The 21,432-nt window shown below is 41.8% G+C and overlaps 1 protein-coding gene across 1 annotated transcript in view; it reads left to right on the forward strand.

Moving 5' to 3' along the window:
- gareml (GRB2 associated, regulator of MAPK1-like) overlaps window positions 1-21,432 on the forward strand; it is a 38,426-nt gene extending 16,994 nt beyond the window's left edge. Inside the window, exons 3-7 of the mRNA XM_036581125.1 lie at window positions 3,132-3,262; window positions 9,604-9,795; window positions 10,068-10,982; window positions 16,908-17,074; window positions 20,036-21,432. Of these exons, the coding sequence (XP_036437018.1) occupies window positions 3,132-3,262; window positions 9,604-9,795; window positions 10,068-10,982; window positions 16,908-17,074; window positions 20,036-20,801 (2,171 nt within the window). The 3' untranslated portion in view covers window positions 20,802-21,432. The remainder of the gene's footprint in view (window positions 1-3,131; window positions 3,263-9,603; window positions 9,796-10,067; window positions 10,983-16,907; window positions 17,075-20,035) is intronic.

Below are 21,432 nucleotides of genomic sequence, written 5' to 3' on the forward strand. Positions count from 1 at the left end.
TCCACTCTGTGTTTTGTTGTAGTGCAGTAGTTTTAACTCTTACATGCAGCAAACCATGAATATGAATATAAGCAACACGACTGCATGTCAGTATACTTTATACAGCTGGCTGAAATTTTGAAATGCTTCTCTATAGTGTTGTGTCTTGGCTGTCGAAGCAAAAATCTACAGTGAACTGTTTTCAGTGGATTGGATCTGTTTGTTTATTTTAACTAAATTTTTCCATGTTTTTTTTTTTTTCATTTGTTTTCTCAAGATGCCATATCATTTATGTCATTGTCTCGGCATAACAAATGTTGTTTTCCCGAGATCTCAAGAAGTTTATGCCATTATCGCTCATTATCACTGAAAAACAGTTACAAAAACATGCAAATCCATGATACATAGATTTTGAGTAGTACAGAACAGATATATTATTCAAAACCCACTAAAATTGTCTATTTACCCCAAAACACAATTGTTAAAAAAATCACAATTATTGATAATATTGAACCCCCATCCCCTATTCTATTCTATTCTATTCTATTCTATTCTATTCTATTCTATTCTATTTCAATATGCTTTTTTAAATATTAACTGTTTTAATGAAAATCGCTAACAAACCTCACATATTAAATATGATACTGAGTAATCTTTTGAGAACTATTTCATCTGTCATTATAATAAACCTTACTGCAAACAGGTGCATTCATGAGCTTCTTCTGCTGCAGAATTGTGGCTAATAGCGCTCTCTGCTAATAATCAGATAACTGCAGAAGTCCAATTATGATTGGATTATTAATCCAATGATTTCCAAAGCCATGCCCACACGCTTTCCGCATTAAAAACAAGCCGCTTCCATCGTTACAGTAGCATTTTCATAATTCAGCTAACAACCAGGACACTTAACACTGCACACTGGTTGTGGATGAGGGTCAGAGGAACTTTTTCTCCAGGTTAGAGCCAACTTAGCTGCTCTACGCTAGCTGGCAGTCATTTTAGCTCGTTTTCACTGCAGCGAGTCACTTTGAGGCGCATTTATTGTCAATTTCATTCTACATTTAGAGGAATCTGTGTAGTAAAGCCAGCATTTCAGTGCATAGCTGAGACAAATAACACAGGCAGTTTCCTAACAAACCCCTCTCTCTCTGTGAAACTGAATACTGGTGCGTGAGGCTGCACACTTCTTAAACATCAACACTTTCCATATTTTTTGAGCTGTTTAGCAGTAAATTAGTCCTTTCTAATTCTCTCTCAGTTCTTTTACCAAAACAGCGATTATTGTCTTTTACACACGCCATCGGGTTACCTGTCCTTCATTGACGATATCCGATTACATCAGATCAAATTGGGTTTTCTGTCATATGGGCCCTTTAAAACACGGTAACATTAAAAAGTATGTAAACAGGCTGCTTTAAAATTGAGATTTATTTGGACATCAAATGTAATGTGATTCTGCTAACTTAATACATGTTTTATTTTGCCTTAAAACCCCCTGCATGTGCCTCTTATGATCATAATATACCTCTAATCATCATAAACGAATGTCTCATGTAATGCATTTCTGTGAGGGAGCTTTAATAAGCGGACGTCTGGCTCCTGTCACCACCACTGTGAACACGTCAGACCACTCTGAATGACGACTGTTTAATTATGCAGAAATTTGGAAAATCTCCTTTTATTAGATACAGTTTGGGGACTTTTGTCTTGTTAGGGGAGAAGAAAGGTTGTAGCGAAGTAGAAGAGAGTGGCTACAAGAATGTCCAGCAGCAGAGACAGTTTACATTGGGCGCAGTGTTTATGAAAGTGAGTGTTGGAGGGCCGAGACAAAGCCCCGTCGCTAGGAGACAGAAACGCCACAGGGCCCCTCGCCTTAAGAAGAGCTGAGAGAGAGAGAGTGTGAGAGGTTTCTATAGAGCTGGGAAGAATGTCTAAACCTCTGTCTCTCTCTCTCTCTCTCTCTCTCTCTCTCTCTAAAATACACAGTCTGGGTCAGTGATGAACTTTTTAAATTCACTGTTCTTTCAGTGCGACATCAGTATTGCTCCATCAGCTGCAGTGCTGACGCAACTGTGTTGATATTTAGTTTTAGCGTTATGGACAGTTAAAATAGTTCAGGGCTTGTAAAAGAACGCATTTTACTCGTCCGAAGGTCAGAATCTCTTGTCTGTAGGGCTGGGCAATATGACAATATGAATCATTATTGTTATAAATTGATGTCACAATACAAAATGCTTTTCTGAACATGTTGTGGATATTGTCAGTACTTGTAGAGCAACACAAAATATTGAATAAAAATCATTGTGTTCACAGTTTTTGATAGTTTTTTATGTAGCACTGCTGTTTTTTTCTTCTGTTCCAACTGATCAAATGTCTGAAAAATAAATGCTGTGAAAATTTCTATTGCGATATTTTTACCATATCGTCCAACACGACTTATCTACAGAAAAAAAGGTCCATAACATTTGCTGGTGACTGTTAGATGTAAAGCAGCTACATGTAGGACCCCAAAATTCCTAGAAAGCATGTTCTTCTCACATGTCCACAATGCTCGGTAAACATTTCAGCAAACACAAGTGTTTTCACTGTAGATGCTACAGTGCCAGTAGCTCCCCCTTGTGGACAGTCTTGTTAAATGTGAATGTGAGTGAGCGAGTGAGTTCCATGCATCTTAAAACCACACACTGTATGGTTTAAGGCTAACTTTAATTGCCACTTACTTCTCAGACAATTTGAGGTGGCCTGTAGAAGAATAATGGAATAATTTAATAAACCCCAAAATGTAATGAAATTTGGCTCCTAAATTGATCAACAATGTAATACTGTAGTAAAATGTTAGTCAGCCTGAAAATTCACTAAATTTCCAGTAAACAAGCCATGTCAGCTTTGTAAGACGGTCTTTAAGCATAGAGTAGCAGCACTGAGGGAGCAGGAGCTCATTAACTTTAATAATGCATTCATAAAGCATTCATAAATGTTAAAATCACCTGATAACAGAAAATAAAATAGGGATGTTGCCTAGCGCTAAACATCAGGCTGTAGACGTTAAATAACTCCTTTCAGTGTTTACTGAAGTCTTCATCTCTCTGTCTCTGTCTCTCTCTCTCTCTCTCTCTCTTTCTCTCTCTCTCTCTCTCTCTCTCTCTCTGCAGGGAAGTTTAAGCTGTTGGATCAGGATCGGGATGTGCGCGAGCCTGTACAGTATTTTTCCAGCGTGGAGGAAATCGCCGGAACTTTTCCCGATCGAGTGTTCGTCATGGAGCCGATCACGTTCAGCATGAAGGTCAGTGAAAGAAATTTGGTGTAGTTATGCGAAGAGGTGCACCGATACCAAATTCCAGGGTCTGATATGATAACAGATGATTAACACCTTATTGTGGCCGAAAAACAATTATAAACCAATTATAAATTATAAACCAATAATATTGATTTTTTTATTATTTTGATGTGTCTAAAGCAATTCATAACAGCGTGAATAACAATGTTCAAGATAATTATGAGGCAAAAAAAATCACGTCACACCTAAAAAGCTTAATACGTCTTTTCAAGTGGGCATTTTGCTGAGGTGTGGACGGTGATTTTAGGGTTATTAGGGTTATTATTTTATTATTGACATTGCTGTTGCTTCCTTTTATTTCTTTGACTTACTTATGCCTTACTTATGTTTATGTGAAAACATTTATATATTTTTTAAAATATTTTATTCTTTGTTTTTGAACCTGTTGTGAAGCACTTTGGGCTGCATTATTTGCATGAAATCCACTTTAGAAATAAAGCTTAGTATTATTATTATTATTATTATTGTTATTATTATAATTATAACTCTATCCCTAACCCTAACCTGTAGCTAAAAGCTGGACAGTAGTAAAACTGCCCCTAGCTAGCGAGTGTCCCCAGTCACTCATTTCACCACAGCATCTTTGAGACGACCCTGAACACAGAGATTAGAGGCTAATAGGTCTATATTATCTATACAATCTGTAAATCTATATAAAATAACTACATATCAAACCCTGTGCTACCCTGCTGAGTCATCATTCCAGAAAAAGATTCGTTCACATCAACATTAACTCACTCGTGATGAACTCGAGATGATTCAGTGATAGATCGTGAACTTGGCTTTACATTTCATGAAACAGCTGAATTCACTACGAAATCACAGCTAAACAAAGATCTCAAAATATCCATATATTGATCTTACCTCTGTTTTATTGTTGCCAGCTGGATCTCTGTATCTGAAAGAGGCGACTTTCACCGCACAGTCTGATTACCGTCTGATTACCGGAGCTTTTGTCATAAAAAGTGGTGTGTAACACTATTTGCTGTAAACCAAAAACCAAGTTTGATTTTAAGACTAAATATCTAACGAACTAAAATGTGGTTTGTGATGAACTTCTGTGTAATTACTGTTCTATCAGAATTTGCAGGAGTACTGTGAAATATACAATAAGAGAAGTTTCCGCCATGAGTGGCACGTACGCGTGCTCGGAAGCTAAAATACAACAGAAAAATATTGTTTGTAATTACCTTTGTAACGTAACACGTAGTTACTCTGTATTCTTTAAGTACGGACGATCACCATGATATGTTCAGAAAAGCGGATTGTGATGTCATTTATCACAATGACGATAAAATATTGTCATATTTCCCAGCCCTAACTTTTATTCATAATTTAATACTATTTTTAATTCATAATAACTTTTAATTCGTCATTATAAAACATTGTAATATGTTTTTATATAATGTGGATAAATTTATATCACATAAAATGTGCTTCATGTTTCCATTTTCAGTTCTGTTCAAGTACAACATCTGAGACCCACTCAGACTGGGTTCTTAGCAGCGTAGAACAGTGAATACTGCCCCCGCACAGTACAATGACTCGATACAGTAGTACTACTGTATTGTTACACCACTAATAATTACATATATATATATATAAATAAAGAATGCTCATGATGATCAAATCACATCCCTGAGCCCCATATAAACTACAAATCCCATCTTAAACCGGACAGAGAGAAGGAGGTTCAGTATAATGAGTGTGTAGCACTTCGAGAGGGTCTCTCAGCCTCTCAGTCTGTGTGAATAGTTTTTTGAAGCTCTTTCTAAATGAAGAGGAGACAGAGAAGCAGAGGTCACATACCAAAGCCTAGCACCCTCATGGGCCTGACATTTCCTCTCCCTCTCTCTCCCTCTCCCTCCCTCTCCCTCTCCCTCTCTCTCTCTCAAACACACACACACTTCTTATGTACACTGTCTCTGTGTCGGGTCATGTTTGTGTTGCCTGCTTCAGTTCGGTATCACAGTTTTTCTGTCTCCTCTGAACAAGGATTTCTCTCCTTAGCCACTGGGTGAAGCACGCTCTGGTGGTCCTCGGGCTTATACTGATACATTAGTCATTAGTAAACATTAGTAAACAGTATTAATAGCAGCCCTTCGACAACAGTGCACAAAGCAGCTTCATCCTTCTTTCTAATGCAGGTCTAACTGAATCACTTGGCGTTTTATTGTTTTCCTGAGCTGGTGAGGTTTGGCGAAGGTGAGGAACTTTCTTTGGTAGCATTGTTGCTATGCGCTGGGCGCTAAGTGCTAATACTAACTGGTTCCATTTGGTTTAGAGATTTTCAGCTGTTTGAGTTTGTTGGAAGGATGAGCTGCTAAATAGCTGGTCGCTTCATTTTCCCCATTTTGTGGCAGCTTGTTAAGTAATGTTAAAAGGCATTGTTTCATATTTGTTGGGGTAGATATGTAGGTGAGTGATATGGAAAAAAGGTAAAATCACAATATTTTAAGAAGATTTACAATAGAAAATATGTTAGGATATTTATTTTTTCTGGCATCTGATAAGTTGGAGCAGGCAAAGTAGTGCCACATTTAAAAATAACGATCAAAAACTGTAAATACAGTGATGTGTGTTTGACATTTCACACACTGCGCTGCATGACATCCAGTTAAACAGGGCTAAGTATGCTAAGTATGTCAAACAAGCAGTTGGGAGGTATTGTTTAAGTGCTGACAACCTCCAAAATATGCTCAGAAAAACATATTGCGACATAATTTCTCACAATAAGTGATAAAGAAGCGAAGAGTCATTTGACATGTTAAGATTCTAATTACATGTTCAACTGCAAACAGTTTCAGCTTTTACATTTTACAGGAATGGGACAGGAATTTAATTAACCAGGTGAAAATGACATGTTTGCTAGTAAATCCATTTCATACTAGTCAAAACTGAATTACTAGTCAACATTTAATATTTACTAGTGGAATTTTAATTTTCACATGTGAAAGTTGAACTCCTGATATCAAGAATGAAATATTAAATTTTTCACATTTGTAAACTGAATTTCTGAAAATCTTACATGCTAAAAGTGTAAGTTTTAGTAGTAGGTAGCGCTGTTGCCTCACAGCAAGAAGGGCCTGGGTTCGATTCCCCATCCGGGCAGCCAGGGTCCTTTCTGTGTGGAGTCTGCATGTTCTCCCCGTGTCTGTGTGGGTTTCCTCCCACAGTCCAAACACAGTCAGTCAGGCCAACTGGACATACTAAATTGCTCCTAGGTGTGAGTGTGTGTGTGTCGGCCCTGTGATGGACTGGCGGCCTGTCCAGGGTTTTTCCTGTCTTCCGCCCAGTGACTGCTGGGATAGGCTCCAGCAACCCCCTGCGACCCAGGAGGATAAGCTTAGATAATGTGTGTGTTTCTCTGTTTTTTTTTATTTCTTCTGTCCATTCTGACAGCCAACCGGAGCTTCACTTGGCCTGGGTCTTTAATATGAATGACCTTATTTACATGTGGATTTTGACTGGCCCTTTCTAGGACACAGAGGAAGAAACCACAGCTGTAAAAGGTGCCAGTACACTAATCAGCACCACGGTGTGTTTAGGTATAGCTCTTATTCATCATGCTGCACATTTTGGGTGGCGTAGCCTGACCTGGCGTAGCCTGGCGTAGTCTGACCCCCTGGCTCCATCTTTAAAGAACTTTAAAAGAACTTGACAGGAGCGGCGTTTTATGATGCGAAGGGCAGGAGCAGCGGTGCTGTGACGCAAACAGGAAATCCACCGTAGGGCAGACGATCTCGTTTTGGTTCAGCCTTTGTGGGTCTACGCAGCCTTTGAAGGACACACCTTTGTACACCACGTCCTATGAAGGATGCAGCCCCTGAATTGGGACACAGCTATTGTTTTTTTTAACACTTGTATCGTTCGCTATTCGACTCAGTTTAAAACCAACATTTAAAGTGTCTCCTCGGTCGCCGTTCGCTCGTCTGCTGACGCCGCCATGTTCTCGAATCCTCGCTGGCACACAGTGAAACTCGGGATATGTTGGCTGGCGAAGGATCCACCTGTTGGATCCTTCGTCGCAATGGAAAAGAAGGACACATTTCTCGGCCGCATATGAAGGAGGCTTCGAAATGGGACAGTCTAGTCGCACCGCTGTAATGCAATCGGCCTTCAAATGCAGCCTCTGAAGGATGCAGCCCCTGAATTGGGACGCAGCTTTGATTGAGCCCATTAAGAAAGACTTAAGTATGTGAGGGGAGCGATGGAGTGTGTGAGCGTGTGAGTGTGTGAGTGTGTGAGCGTTCGGTGCTCGTCTCAGTGTCTGTTTAATGGCCTTTCAGCCTTTCTGATCAGTGTAATGTGTTTTCTGTTTACCAGCTGTAGAAACTTCATTACCCATAATTAGGTTTGAGATGCATTTTAATTGAGCATGGCTGAATATACTGCCGAGTCATAATCCCATTAAGTGCCACAATATTAGCCTCTGCCTGAAGAGATCTTGACTCTTAATGGATAATTCCACCCAAAAACGAAATTCTAAAATAACTGCCCTAGATGTAACTATGAATATGTTGTAGAAATCGTTGAGGCTGAAAGAAGTTCACAAATTCTTCACTTGTGTTGAACAGTGGAAATAACTGATGTCTAATTTAAGGGTGTTTAGTTAAAGAGTAGTCCCACTGTAAGAATAACGATGTGCTGCAGTGGATGTTCATCATAATTCAACAGTTAAAATAGAAATCAATAAAATCACTTGAATAATTGATACTTTTACTGCTTTTGTGAAGCCAGTAGTGAGTTAAATGTGTGTTCATTTGCAGCTAGGCAAACCTATCATTGTATGCATTTGAAAGGGGAACTCCACCGATTTTTTCAAAATTTTTGCGGAATTCAGCTGTTGATGTAAACAAAGTCATTCCGAGTGGTTTGGAGTGAAATCGTTGATTGTAGAGACTCAGATGTCTGTACAGTGGTGGTGATAGGAACCAGGGGTCAGTATGACTACAACACAAATATAGACATTTTATTTACTGTCCAAAACCAGCAGTGGACCTACACGAGTCTTCTGAGTTTATATATGTAATGTTGATAATGGTAAAATAGTGGTAAATCTGGGGAGTGGGGGGGCTTGGGCAATATTGTGCCCCCAGCACTCTACATGTACCTCTTTGCTGTTAATTAATTACAAAAATAAGCCAAAACCATCTTAAAATGGTCATAAAACAGTGTCTCAGGCATCAGGCAGTGAATTCATAACCATTTTGTTTGCTCACTTTCTGTGAGGAAGCTTTTAGAGGAGCTTTTTTCCTGTCGCCACCACTTTCACCAGATTCTGACTCGACAGTCTAGAATGGCACATTTCACTTCAAACCACTCTAAATGACTACATCTCAACAGCTGTGTTTACATGCAAAGATTTTTGCCAATCCGATTGAATACAATCCGATTACAGATTCAGACTGAGGTGTTTATTCTCACTCTACTCAACAATCTGATGAAAATCTCTGTTTACATGCTCACTACAAGCAACACGGTCCAAAATTATGCACATATGTAGAGAACCACTTAGTGTAGACGTTACCATGACAACCAGCATCATGTGAGCCCAGTCAGAGTGAGATGAGCAGCAGTGAGCAGTGCTTGTGTTTTAACCGCTTTGAAATGATGTCAGACTCAGGAAAACGTCCTTCACATGTCCTTATTAAAGAAGGCCGAGAGGAAGACGTCGTGCTCTGAGACACATAAGCTGGACGTCTGTCCCACCGCCATCTTTTAAAGATCAGAGCATGAACTTTGTCTCCTCTGCAGACCAGTTTCTGCTCCGCCATGTTGAACGGTATAAACTTTCACTTTGACGCGACGAACATGATCAGAACGGACTTAAACTTTCCGATAGGGAATGTAATCAGATACAGGCGTTTACACGGATATTATTCTTCTATTTAACGGATTATTTACAGGATTACTCACCTCAGTCAATCAGATAGAAAGTGCATTCCGAATGGCCTCAATCGGACTAGTGTAAACTATTGTTTACATGGGCGTATTCTATTCTGACTGAGCTAATAGTGGATTATTAATGTATTATTAGGCTGCATGTAAATGTGGCTACTGATTGAATTATGAAGCAGTTTTGAAAAATGGATGGAATTCCTATTTCAGTGTAGAATTTAGTGTCTTTGTCCCATCACGTCTTGTTAAACACATTTTCGGTGTTAGCTGAGCTCTCTAACAAACGCAAAAATGATACACTAATGCTACTTTTTAGGGGTAACCATCTCCCCTTCTCTCTCTTCCCCTCTCTTTCTCTCTTTCTCTCTCTCTCTCGCTCTGTGTAGGTGGTATCGGGGGAGTTCAGTGAGGACAGTGAGGTGTATAACTTCTCTCTGCAGGCGGGCGATGAGCTGACCCTGATGGGCCAGGCCGAACTGCTCTGTGTCCAGTCCCCCCGCGAGAAGTCGCGCCTGGCTGCGTTGCTTCGGCGACTGGGAAAGGCCGGCGGGGCCCTGGGCCGTCCCACCCGCGCCAAGGTGCTCTAATTCTGTGGATAGTTCACTGAGACCCTACTGAGACCTTTACCTTTAAAAACTCTTTATTTGTCCATTTGTCACATGTAAAGGGCAGCTGACAATTCAAATAAGAAAAAAAAGAAAAGATAAAAGAAATTCTGATGTTTTTGCATGAACGCAGTGATAACAACTATTAATAACTATTAAAAATTAACAATATTCAGTAATGCTGCAAAAATGCATTGTTGTTTTTCCGTATCGTCCAGCCCTAAGATGTAGTGTTTTGGTTGCAGGTGCCCTGCCTGATCTGCATGAACCACCGGACTAACGAGAGTGTGAGCCTGCCGTTCGGTTGCCGTGGCCGTTTCTGCACGCGCTCACCGCAGGAGCTGCGCATGCAGTCTGGAGAGCACACGGTCCGCAGCATCGTGGAGCGTGTGCGGCTGCCCGTCAACGTGGCCGTCCCATCCCGTCCGCCGCGGAACCCCTACGACCAGCACTGCGTCCGTGAGGGCCAGCGCTACAAACTCCTCGGCATCATCAGCAAGACGGTGGTGCTGTGCTGCGTCCTGCGCAAGGAGGAAGTGACACCCTCCCACTTTCTGCTTCTGACCGACATGCCGCGCTTTGCCCTGCCAGACGGCCTGCTGCGCAGCGACCCCGTCTACCAGCAGGCGGTGCTGCAGAGCGCCGTCCGCTGCCAAGAAATGTTCGACCCGGACGATTACTCGCGGGCTGTGAGGGAAGTCAAGACTGATTTCATGGAAGAGTGTCTGAGTCCGCGGAGAATACGGGTGTGCGTCCAGGGATTCGGGCGCAACGACCTTGGACAGTCCCTGCAGAGGCTTTCCCTGTGCGTTTACGGGGGCGGAACCATCACGCACACGCTAACGCAGGGCTGCAGAGACTCGCTGAGCAACACGCACACCTCACAGAGCGAGGGGGAGGGGGAGGACCGCGAGTATGTCACCCCCGATTGGTCCACGGAGACGCAGGAGATTCCGTACGAGGAGCTGTGGACCAATCAGAGCGGCGGAAGCTACGGAGAGGTCCAGGAAAGCACAGTGAAGGTGGAGCACAACCTCATATCCTTCCACTCCACCTCGTCTCTGGACGGGACGACGGGTCCTACCCAAGTGGCCACCACGGTGCAGATGGAAGCGGGACGGGTGGCAACTCCGCCCCCTGTCCCACCCAAATCGGAGGCTGTGAGTAGATTTTGCCTCTTTGGGCTCTTTTTAGTCAAGTCACCCTATTTTTTTTCTCTTTAATGATGAGAACACTTTCCTCGACTTAACTACAACAGTAATGAACGACACCTCCGTTCCCCAAGCGAATATGTTAGCCGTAATCTTGATATGTGAAAAATAAGGTGGACAGTGACCTGCAGTGAAATAGCAGAGCTAGCTACTGCATGGTGGACAGAAAAAATTGCCTACTGACCACAAGTTCACTTTAGAGAATGAGCATCCCATGTTGTCCTATTACCCTCAAGCCAAAAACAGCTCCAGCTTCAACTTCTTGGCCATTTAATATGTGTTTTTTCAGACTATGCCGAGGATTTTTTTGCCTGCATGGCCCTATTTTTCAGCAAAAAACAAAGCTTGTCATTTTTTTGCGTCATAAATCTACTATCAGAAAATCTTCACTATATAATCTGACATGCAGCATAACTGGTCACTCTGTGTGACGCAGAATTTCATCCCCTTATTTGTGAGGTTATTATGAGGTTCCATCTGTGTTCTGAACAGTTTTGAGACATTGAGCTTCAAAGATTTTGCATTCCAAATAGCAAAACTGATATGTGAACACGTCTTTGTATACATGAAAATGACAGACACTCTAAATTTATTCTAAATGTACAATATCAAACCACTATCAAATTTGTAAATTAGTATTTTTGGCTGAAATGCAGAACCTTCTAATCCTGAGAACTCACTTTCTGCTTGGATTTATAAGGTTCTACCTGGCAAAACATGAAAAAAGCAACGATTTTCAAGGAACCCAAACAGGTTATACTTGTAGTTTTTAGTAAAAAAGTGTCTACATTATCAGAAAGTTAAATTTAATGCTCTCTATGACATTTTTATGATGCTCATTTTTATTTATTTACTTTTTTCTTGTTTTAGGACAAACCATCATTTTTTTGCATTGCAGATTAAGTATAAAGGTCAGTGCTAAATATTTTGTCCAGTGCAGAGGTCACTTTTTGGTAGGAACCATTAGTTTAAGTGTCCTTTAGGTCAGACAGCGACCAGCTAGTGTAATAAACTGTCCCAGCAGGTCAGTGTAGCAGGTCAGTCTAAAGGCAGAATGAGGTTTTGTTTTATCAGAAATGTGAGTCTAATGAGCCGAAATGTTTGATACTGGAAGAAAGAAGAAAAAGAAAAGATGGATGGTTGAATGGAATTAATGTTTATGTTATAATTAAGACCCCATCAGGTCAAATGTATACTGTTTAGTTACCTTTATAGCTTAACATTTATGACATGTTCCATGTTTCATAATGTTTTATAAACGTTGCCCAACATCACTTAAGCGGTGCTGTGACATGACAAAGAAGCAGAACCTGATTGGCTCACAGATGGAACCTTATTGAACTAAGCTAGAGTTTGACTTTGGAGAGTAATGATATAAGACCGCTGCGATCACTGTTGTGGCAGAATCAGATTTGTGGGTAAAAATAAAATAATCCTCCTTTACAGTAAAATAAAGCTCTGCTGATCGTTCAACACAGTTTAACAATAAATGGACTTAAACTCTGGAGTTAATGTAGAACTGCTAATTCACCCTTTAACCCTGAAGGTGGGTCCACAGACTGCTGTTCACCATAGCAACGCAGACAATAATCTCGCCTAGCTAGTAGCTAACAAAACAACTAAGATTTAAAATGAACATTCATAATTTGGAGACAAATTGACTTATTTGCATTTATAATCACTCCAGCTGGTTTCCTGATATGTTTAATCTGCAACGAGAAACTGACAAACACCAAAACGTCATGAGGCTGAATTCAGATTCTCCTGATCCACCTTAAATGGTGCAGCAGTGTCATTCTGCCATCTCAGGCACCATTTAAAGTGGAACAGGAAAATTTGCACAAGAAGCTGGCGAATGAGAAGCGACTTCAGCCTCGTAAAAATCGAACATTGAGACATTTTACAAGAAACTGCTCTACGTTTGGAAAAGTTTCCTGCCAGAGATGCGAGAAAAGCAGCTATAGCTGAGCTAAAGCTTAAAGCAGAGCAAAGTGAGTCTGAGTTTTTGTTTATATTATATTTTTTAGCCTATACTAGCACATCAGCACATACTGAGACATATTTACAGACAAGATGGTAAAACTGACATCAAATGTTGTGGCTCGCAAAGTGGTTTAAGTTTTTGTTGAAAGGACAAAATGGCTCTTCTCAACATTTGGGTTGCCGACTTCTGGCACAGTGCAGAGCAAGCTGTACTCCCTCTTATCTAAAGAGTCACTGCGGAATACAGGAACATGCACACAGGTCAGGGCTCATGGCAGACACACACAGGGTCATGCGTGGACTGTTAGGGTGCATTAGGATCCGTACAGCATCGTAAAGCGCTGCAGTTCCAGACTAGGCCTAAATTATTGATACGGCTTTTACAGGCCTAATAATGACCACACGCTTACCGGAACAGCGCACGCACACGCACACACATCTACACACGAACAGAGCCACAGAAACTTTACTGTATCATCAGGGCTGCAGTCGTGATTACTCTCTTTAGCTCTGACAGCTGGAATTACAGCCTTTCTGCCCTCTGCTCTCTCTCTCTCTCTCTCTTTATCTCTCTGTCTCTCGCTCTCTCTCTCTTTATCTCTCTGTCTCTCTCTCTCGCCTTCTTTTCAACCTTTTGCTCCTTCGCTCCCACGCAAATTTTCTGCTCTGGTCTGTAATTTAGTTAACCAAAACACACACACGCACACAGTCCCTGGTGTATGTGGACAGGAAGGCGGCTCTCTCAGAATGGCCTCTGGCGTCGGGCAGAGGAGGAAGTGTGGGCAAATATGTAGATTAACAGAGCGTGTCACTATGACGGTGCAAGAGGTCTGTTCCACAAGAGTGAAAGCTTTGTCATTCACAAACGCACAAGACTGTACTGTAAAGGTGAATCATGCATGCTTTTGTTTTTGTTTTGGTACATAATATCCCCCCCTGAGCAAACGGAAGACGTGTGGTCATTCAGACGTGTTTGCCTACAATGTAACAATAGTGACTTTAAAGAAGGCTTTAATAGGTTTTCATGTAAGAAGTATGGTTGAATATTACGGGAGTCACGGTGCGGAGCGCCAAACAAAACAATAGTCATAGCTAGTGGGGCTGCTGCGTCCGTAGATCATGACTGAGATGAGTCTGTGGTCATCAATATGTGGGTGCTTGCTTTGATCTGTTGTAGTGATGTTGAGTCCACAGCTGGTTTGTAATGTTGATGGTCCAGTTAGCTGGTTATTCCAACACGGTGTTAAAAGTCCCATGTCATGGAAAAAATATTTTTTCTAGAGATGGACTTTCCAACCTGGCTAAACGGTGCGAAATGTTAATTTCTGCATTTCCTATTTCACAGATTTTTGTGCAAATTTTCTATTCCACCTTAAATGAAGCAGCAGTTACATTCTGGCACCTGCACAGCTGCATGAATGCAACTGCTGCACCAGTTAAGGTGGATTGAAGGGAAATTTGAATAATAAGCCAACTTTAGCTTTGTTGAATTTCTGAAGTCGCTTCTGAAGTTAAAAATATTACAATCATTCATGTTATCAGTACCAGTCGGCTCATGGCTCAACCTGGGAGATGCCATGCCACCTGATGACCGAGTCAGGTGGCTCGTTAGATGGTACGAGAGGAAACCATGTGTCCATGCTAGGCTAATGCTACCCCAAAAATGACCAGCTATTCCTTTAAATCCGCTTGAACTAGATAATGGTACATTGTACTATGTATATAGCTTCAATGCAAACACTTTGTATGGAAACCAAGCTTAAAAAAATATCATTTTAAATTCATGGTTGTGATGTCACAAACATGAACACATTTACATTTGACAGCCCATTCAGCCTACAGTAGTTTAGCTCCGCCCAATCATGTTCAATTAATGAGTATTGATGAAAACAGTCTCTCGCAGAGAGAGATAAAATTGGAGTTATTAGAGTGGAAGATGTGGGAAAACGATTAAACGTTGTGCTGTTCATGGCTGTCAGGAAGCAAATGGATCACTGAAGCGTTCCGAAGCCTGTTTGTTTCATGACTGGGTTTTATTCATATCAGCAAACAGTTTCCATTTTCAGCTTAACATAATATTCAACGTTGTAAAAGCACAATGTCTGAGATGTTGCTGTCGCCTCACAGCAAGACGGGCCGGTGTTTGATTCCGGGGCTGAGTGACCAGTTTGCATGAATTGCCCATAAAAAATTCATGAGCAATGCATCCTTATTACTGATAGTTTTGAAAGATTAACTCGCAACATTTACATTACTGTGTAAAATGCTAAAAGATGTAATAAGAAGTAATACAGAATAAATTTAGAACTTGCCATATCAGGTCTGTAAGACATACTGTACTCAGGAAGCACATGTTTATTAATGCTAACTAAAATGTCATCTGATAGTATAATATGTTTTATAAATATTGCAGTGTTGCCAGGGTATTTGTTTATGTTGCCATTGCGTCTTTGTTTAATATTTTGGAGGCTTCGTCTTTCCTGTGCCGCGAAAGTTGTTTCCTAAACTACAATACATTTGATCAGTAGAGGTCTTTAGATAGAACTGTTATTGTTAATATATGGATAATAATGGATGTAACTTATACGTTATTATTAGTTATTAGTTTTTTATTAATGATAAGAGGCTGGTATATCGTAGAGGCATGATGAAGGCAAGTCTGATGAACCATCTCAAATGTGTGTAGTGATCCTCATCAGAGTCTGCTTAGAAGGCTACAGGCTGATTTCAGTTCATCTTATTATTTCAGTTCATTTTATTATTATTAATGGTGATTTAGACAATAAGTATTCAGACACTTGTTCAGAAACACCAGTAAGTGTTCAAAGCCTGTAAGACATTAAATATTGAATTTGATTACTACTGAGAATTCAGAAATATTGCTGCATTTATCGCTGCATTCAAGGGTTCTTTAGTAAAGAAAATGGTTCTATATAGAGCCATGAACACTCAAAGAACCCTTTGCATGAATAAAGGGTTCTCTGCATCATGAAAGCGTCCTTCAGCCTGATGGAGAACGTGCATGAATGTGCTACAGATGTTTATATAAAGAAACCTATTTGAGAAGGGTTCTGTAGAGCACCCCAAAGTGTACTTCTGTTGTCACAAGCTTGACACTGTGACAATAGAAGAAACTATTTGGGTGCTGTATAGAACCGTTTTCCAAAAAGGTTCTATGTAGAACCATCTACAGCACATTCTCCATCTGTCTGAAGAACCCTTTCATAATGCTGAGAACCCTTTAATCATGCAAAGGGTTCTTTGAGTGTTCATGGCTCTATACAGAACCATTTTCTTTACTAAAGAACCCTTGGAATGTAGCCCTGTGTGACGTCCCGCTGTTGTGTGCTGCACCATGAGGCCTGAAGAACGACATTTCCTCCCAATGTGTACAAGTAACATTGAGGAATAACAAAGACCACCTAACTACACTCTTAACAAGACAGTTCTTCAGGGGTTCTTTAGTGAAGGCAATGGTTCTATTTAGAACCATGAGTTCTCTATAGAACCATTTCATGCTTGGTTTTTTGCATGGTGAAATGGTTCTTCAGATTGATGGAGAAGGTGTTGTAGATGGTTCTATATAGAGACCTTTTTAAAAAGGGCTCTATAGAGCACCAAAAAGGGTTCCACTATTGGAAAGAACCCAAAGAACCCTTTTTTGGTATTATATAGAACCCTTTTTGCTAAGAGTGTAGTTGCAGATGCTGGAGCCTTTAGCAGAGCGATCCAGAACTGGACATTAGTCATTTAATACACACCTTTCTTTGGATTCACCTAGTAAACTGTCCTCTCTCTCTCTCTCTCTCCTCTCTCTCTCTCTCTCTCGCGCACTCTCTCTCTCTCTCTCTCTCTCTCTCGCGCTCTCTCTCTCTCTCTCTCTCTCTCTAGGTAAAGGAGGAGTGTCGCTTTCTGAATGCTCCTCCTGTTCCACCTCGCTGTGCTAAAGCAGGAGGCCCCGCCCCTAGCCCGCCAGTCCCGCCCCGCTTCCCTAAAGCCCCACCCACAAACACCCGCAGCCCAAACCTGTCCTATTACTCCTCAGGCCTGCAAGAGAGGTACGTCCACACCCACACTGTGAGGAATGTAACGGTCATACGCACAAGCGTTCATTCACATTCTTAGATGTTACTTTGAGTATGACAAACGTGGGGTAGCAGTTAAAAGACTGAGTGGAAATGGGACATAAATATGCTCTTCACCTTCCTCATTTTTGGAGGACAGGGTTGCCCTGTGCAGCGTCAGCCCCGAGAATTAAACAAACTACTGGAGTGATGTCCACCCACTGGAAAGATTCCCCACTCACAAGCCTTTCTCCAGCGTTTTATTTATCTGGGCCAATTCTGGACTCTTAGGGTGAACTTTGGGAAGACCCGCATGATATCAGGATTATTCTCCAGCCTGTTTTCCACTCAGAGCCAGAATGTGCTGGCGGTGGTTCCGGGACATTAAGGAAACTTTTTGTTCTTTTTCGACACTATGAAGTGACCGGTTGTGGTGGTGCAGGAGGGCAAGCTTGTGGTTAGAAGAATAGAGCCTTGCTTTGCTCTTCTCTCCAGGCTCTTGGCTCTTTTTACTGTTCAACATCAACACTAGAATACATAAATAAACACTGCTCATGGTGCACAAGGTAAGTGAGCGTACTTCGGGGGAATAAACTGTGCAGGGCATTTCCCAGGACCGGAGCAGAGAACCACTAACCACAACACCAACATTAAACACAGACATCACCGGAGCATCTGTGTTTACACATGCATAATATAAGCATTGCTGTCCTCACAGCCAGTTACAGCAATAGGAGGTTCATGCATTTACATCACGATGATTTCCAGTGACGACAAGGAAACACTGCTGTCTGAGAAAATCATGAGGCACAGGGTAAGTTAAGCTAACTGTCCACAGGCAATACTAACCGAATCCATCGCAATATTTGGACATTTACGTTGATAACTTACTGCAACGGTTTGCTTGGATTACACAAGGAAACACTGCTGCTGCCTGAGAAGCTCATGGTGCAGAAGGGAAGTTAACCTGCTGTCCAGAAGCAACAGTGATCATACATCCCTACAATATACCCACAACTGGACATTTACATTATCATAACTTAACAATGTATTTCCATTGTGTTACTTAATTGTCTTTGGCGGCATCTGTTCCTATGGCAGAATCACGAGGAGCATGATTCAGCGTCTGAAGAGTCATCACAGTCCATCGCTCCTCGCAGCTAGAACTTCATCTGTAATAAAGTGGACTTAACTGACCAATGAGCTTTACGTCGTTTTAACACAGCAGATTCTCCTGGTTAAAATAGTATGCTTGTGTCGTACTGCTAAGGGTCGTCACACAAGAATATTTATTCTGTGACTGGGCACAATAGTGCTGAAAACTGAATGATCTGGACAGACAGGAACGGGTCAGTCACATACTGCACAGTGACCTCCATTTCTCGCCCTTTTGGCTTCTCAGCCTTGTCATTTCTTTTTCAAATGAGGACTCTTGATTCCTTCTTTTATATCTCTAATTCATTTGTTCTGGCTTTCTCAGACTGTGCTTTAACCCTTTAAGACTGAACTTGTCATGACAGGTTAAACTTTACTACTGTCAGAAATCAACAACCCTCAAGCTCTATGTTGAACCACAGGAGCTGAGCTTTCTTGCAGTGTGCTTTGTGCAGCTCCGTTCGTCGTATTTCCCTCTGAAATCCCAGCTCTGATCTGGACTGACATCTGCAGAGTCATCTGAGTTGCCTGTATTGTTTTTAGGTTGTTGCTTGGTAGCCAATCAAAGCAGGAGTTTAGCTTTAGAGGCCCTCCCACACAGCTCTGGTTTCAGTCTGAAAAGGTGCTGAATCAGAGCATAAAGGTAATCTGATAAGATAATGTATCAACTTACAGTGAAAAAAATCCAATTGTCAAGCTTTTGCATAAGATTAACACTTATCGTCTTGCTTTGCAAGCACTGTTTCTTTTAGGTGGTGCATCTTGTTTTCTTTTTCTTAAGGTCATTTCTGCGTATTCTTTTTTGGCCTATTTTTACACTGATCTTTCACACTTTCTTCTCCATCTAAAACATGTGTCAGGATCCAGTCCTCGTGGGCTAAAACACCGCAGACTTCAGCACACTGCCTCATTAAACACCTGATTCAGCTCATCAGCTGATTAGCAAGGCCTTCATGAACTGAATTCAGAGTGTTAGATGAGGGTAAACACTGATCTCCACAGCACTTTGGCCTGGAAGGTCCCCAGTTTGACATGCCTGATCTAAAACGTCATTTTTTTAAGTAGATCTGACGAGCCACTTTTTACGGTGCTGTCTTTCTTTTCAATGGTTAATGTAGAAAATTCATTCTGCAAACTGTGAATCTCTGACTGCTTTGCCTAAAACCTTTTTGGATTGTCAAGCTTTTTGCAGAAGATTTAGAGCCTGTTTAGTTTCCTTGAAAGCATTGAATTTTCACTCAGATGCAAAACCACTACATAATTTGCAAGGCGAGCACTGTTGTCAGTCTTGGTTTCCTCCCTTTCTATAGTTTTTTTGGCCTTTCAACCTTGTTATTTATGTTTTTTTCATGTTCTGGAACTTTTATTGTTTTCACACGTCTTTTACTTAAAATCATTGATCTCAGATTTATTTTGTTTGTGCTTATCAGTTGATTTCACATGTTCATCTGCAGACGTTCTTTATATTTTTTCTCCAGAATTTATTGATTTATCTTTTCCTCATTTGTCTTTGCATTTCAAGCAGTTGATTTCAAAACATTTTCAAAAGTTTGACTCATCTAAACTTTGTAAACTTTTCATTTTCCTTCTTTTTTGCATTTTCACATTTGAATTCTGTGAATCATTGCTGAGAAATTTTACTGGTGGAGATAATTGTGACATTGATCAACTGAAGGACATTTTCTGATAACATTATTCTTGGTGGCATTTCCTTCAGTAACTACGTATCTAATTCCCCCCTCACTCTCTCTCTCTCTCTCTCTCTCTCTCTCTCTCTCTCTCTCTCTCTCTGTCTCTCAGCTCGGCTCCTCGTAGCGACAGCAGCTCCCCGTCTCCAGACTCCTACTCCCTGTACTGTTATCCCTGCACATGGGCCGACTGCGTGACCTCTGACCCCTCCGTGTCGCCAGACCCCACTCAGCCCGCACAGGCCTGCTGGTCCCACCCCAGGGGGGGCGGGGCCTTCACCTCAAACGTTCTGAACACCCCCCTCCTCAGCGCTGACTCCGCCAACAAGAACTACTCTACTTGCACAAGGCCCCGCCCACAGGCGCAGAACCGCTTTGCTCCATTTGGCGCCCTAAACCCTTTCGCTAATCCAGGACACCGCCACAGTTCCTCTGATTGGCTGGCTCCTGGACGGAGCTCCCCAACTCTGATACCTGACCTCACTAGCTCTGCCAGTAAGGAGCCTCCAGCCAACCAGGAAACCTCAGAGGCGAGTCCAAGTCCTCTGGCCCGACCAACAAAGAGCTCAGAGGAGGAGGAGGCTGTGACACCAAACCCTGCCTCCAGTTTGGCCACGGCAAGAGGGGCAGAGGGCGGGGCCGTGTCCTCGTGGCGACCGCCCGCGGACCTCTGCTGGCTCTCGGTGGAGGAGGTGTCCGCCAGCCTCCGGTTCATCGGGCTGTCGGACGACGTGGTCGGCCTGTTCAGCAGAGAAAGGATCGACGGCTCCATATTCACGCAGCTCACGGAGGAGATACTGTCTGAAGACTTCAACCTCACCAAACTGCAGGTCAAAAAGATCCTGCAGTTCATCAAGGGCTGGAGGCCCAAGATATGAGCCTTCGAACACATGCTGCGAACAGATTTGAGGGCACATACCTGTAACGATACGCAAATGAAGAAGGTACGGTAGTGTCAGACAGAAGTAGCACAATTGTATGTGTGAATATGAAGAGTGTGTGACCATTTGATTTCATACTAGGGCTTGCACGACTAATTTTTAATAGTCGGCTAGGTGTTCAGGAAAAAGTACAACAAGACATCAGTGAAAAGTATTAAAATGACAAGCATAAAGAAAAGCTTGCTACAAGCAGCGAGCAGCGGATGCTTCGTTTTGAGATGCAGGGCAAGTTATTTTGCTGCAATTCAATGTAGTCTTAAGCACTGTTGCTGGATTGGTTTTACCATGGTGGGTTCTGTAATATATCTATGGGATTTAACTGGGTGATCTGCATAATTTCTCCAAATCCCACTGGGATTTAAAGGTCATAGTCCAGATATTCATATCAGTGTTGCACACAATAACATGCTGCGTGGCAGGTCAGGGCAGGTTTTATTATTCTGTGAGCTGGATTGGAACAGCACTGTTATTACTGAGGGAGCTCAGAGTTCAGCCAACTGACCGTTTGCAAAATTATGAAAAGTCCCGCCTCACTTTGGGCTGCATTCCCAAACAACCCAACTCCGAA

This window comes from Colossoma macropomum, unplaced genomic scaffold (assembly GCF_904425465.1).
Source record: "Colossoma macropomum unplaced genomic scaffold, Colossoma_macropomum, whole genome shotgun sequence".
NCBI lineage: Eukaryota > Metazoa > Chordata > Actinopteri > Characiformes > Serrasalmidae > Colossoma > Colossoma macropomum.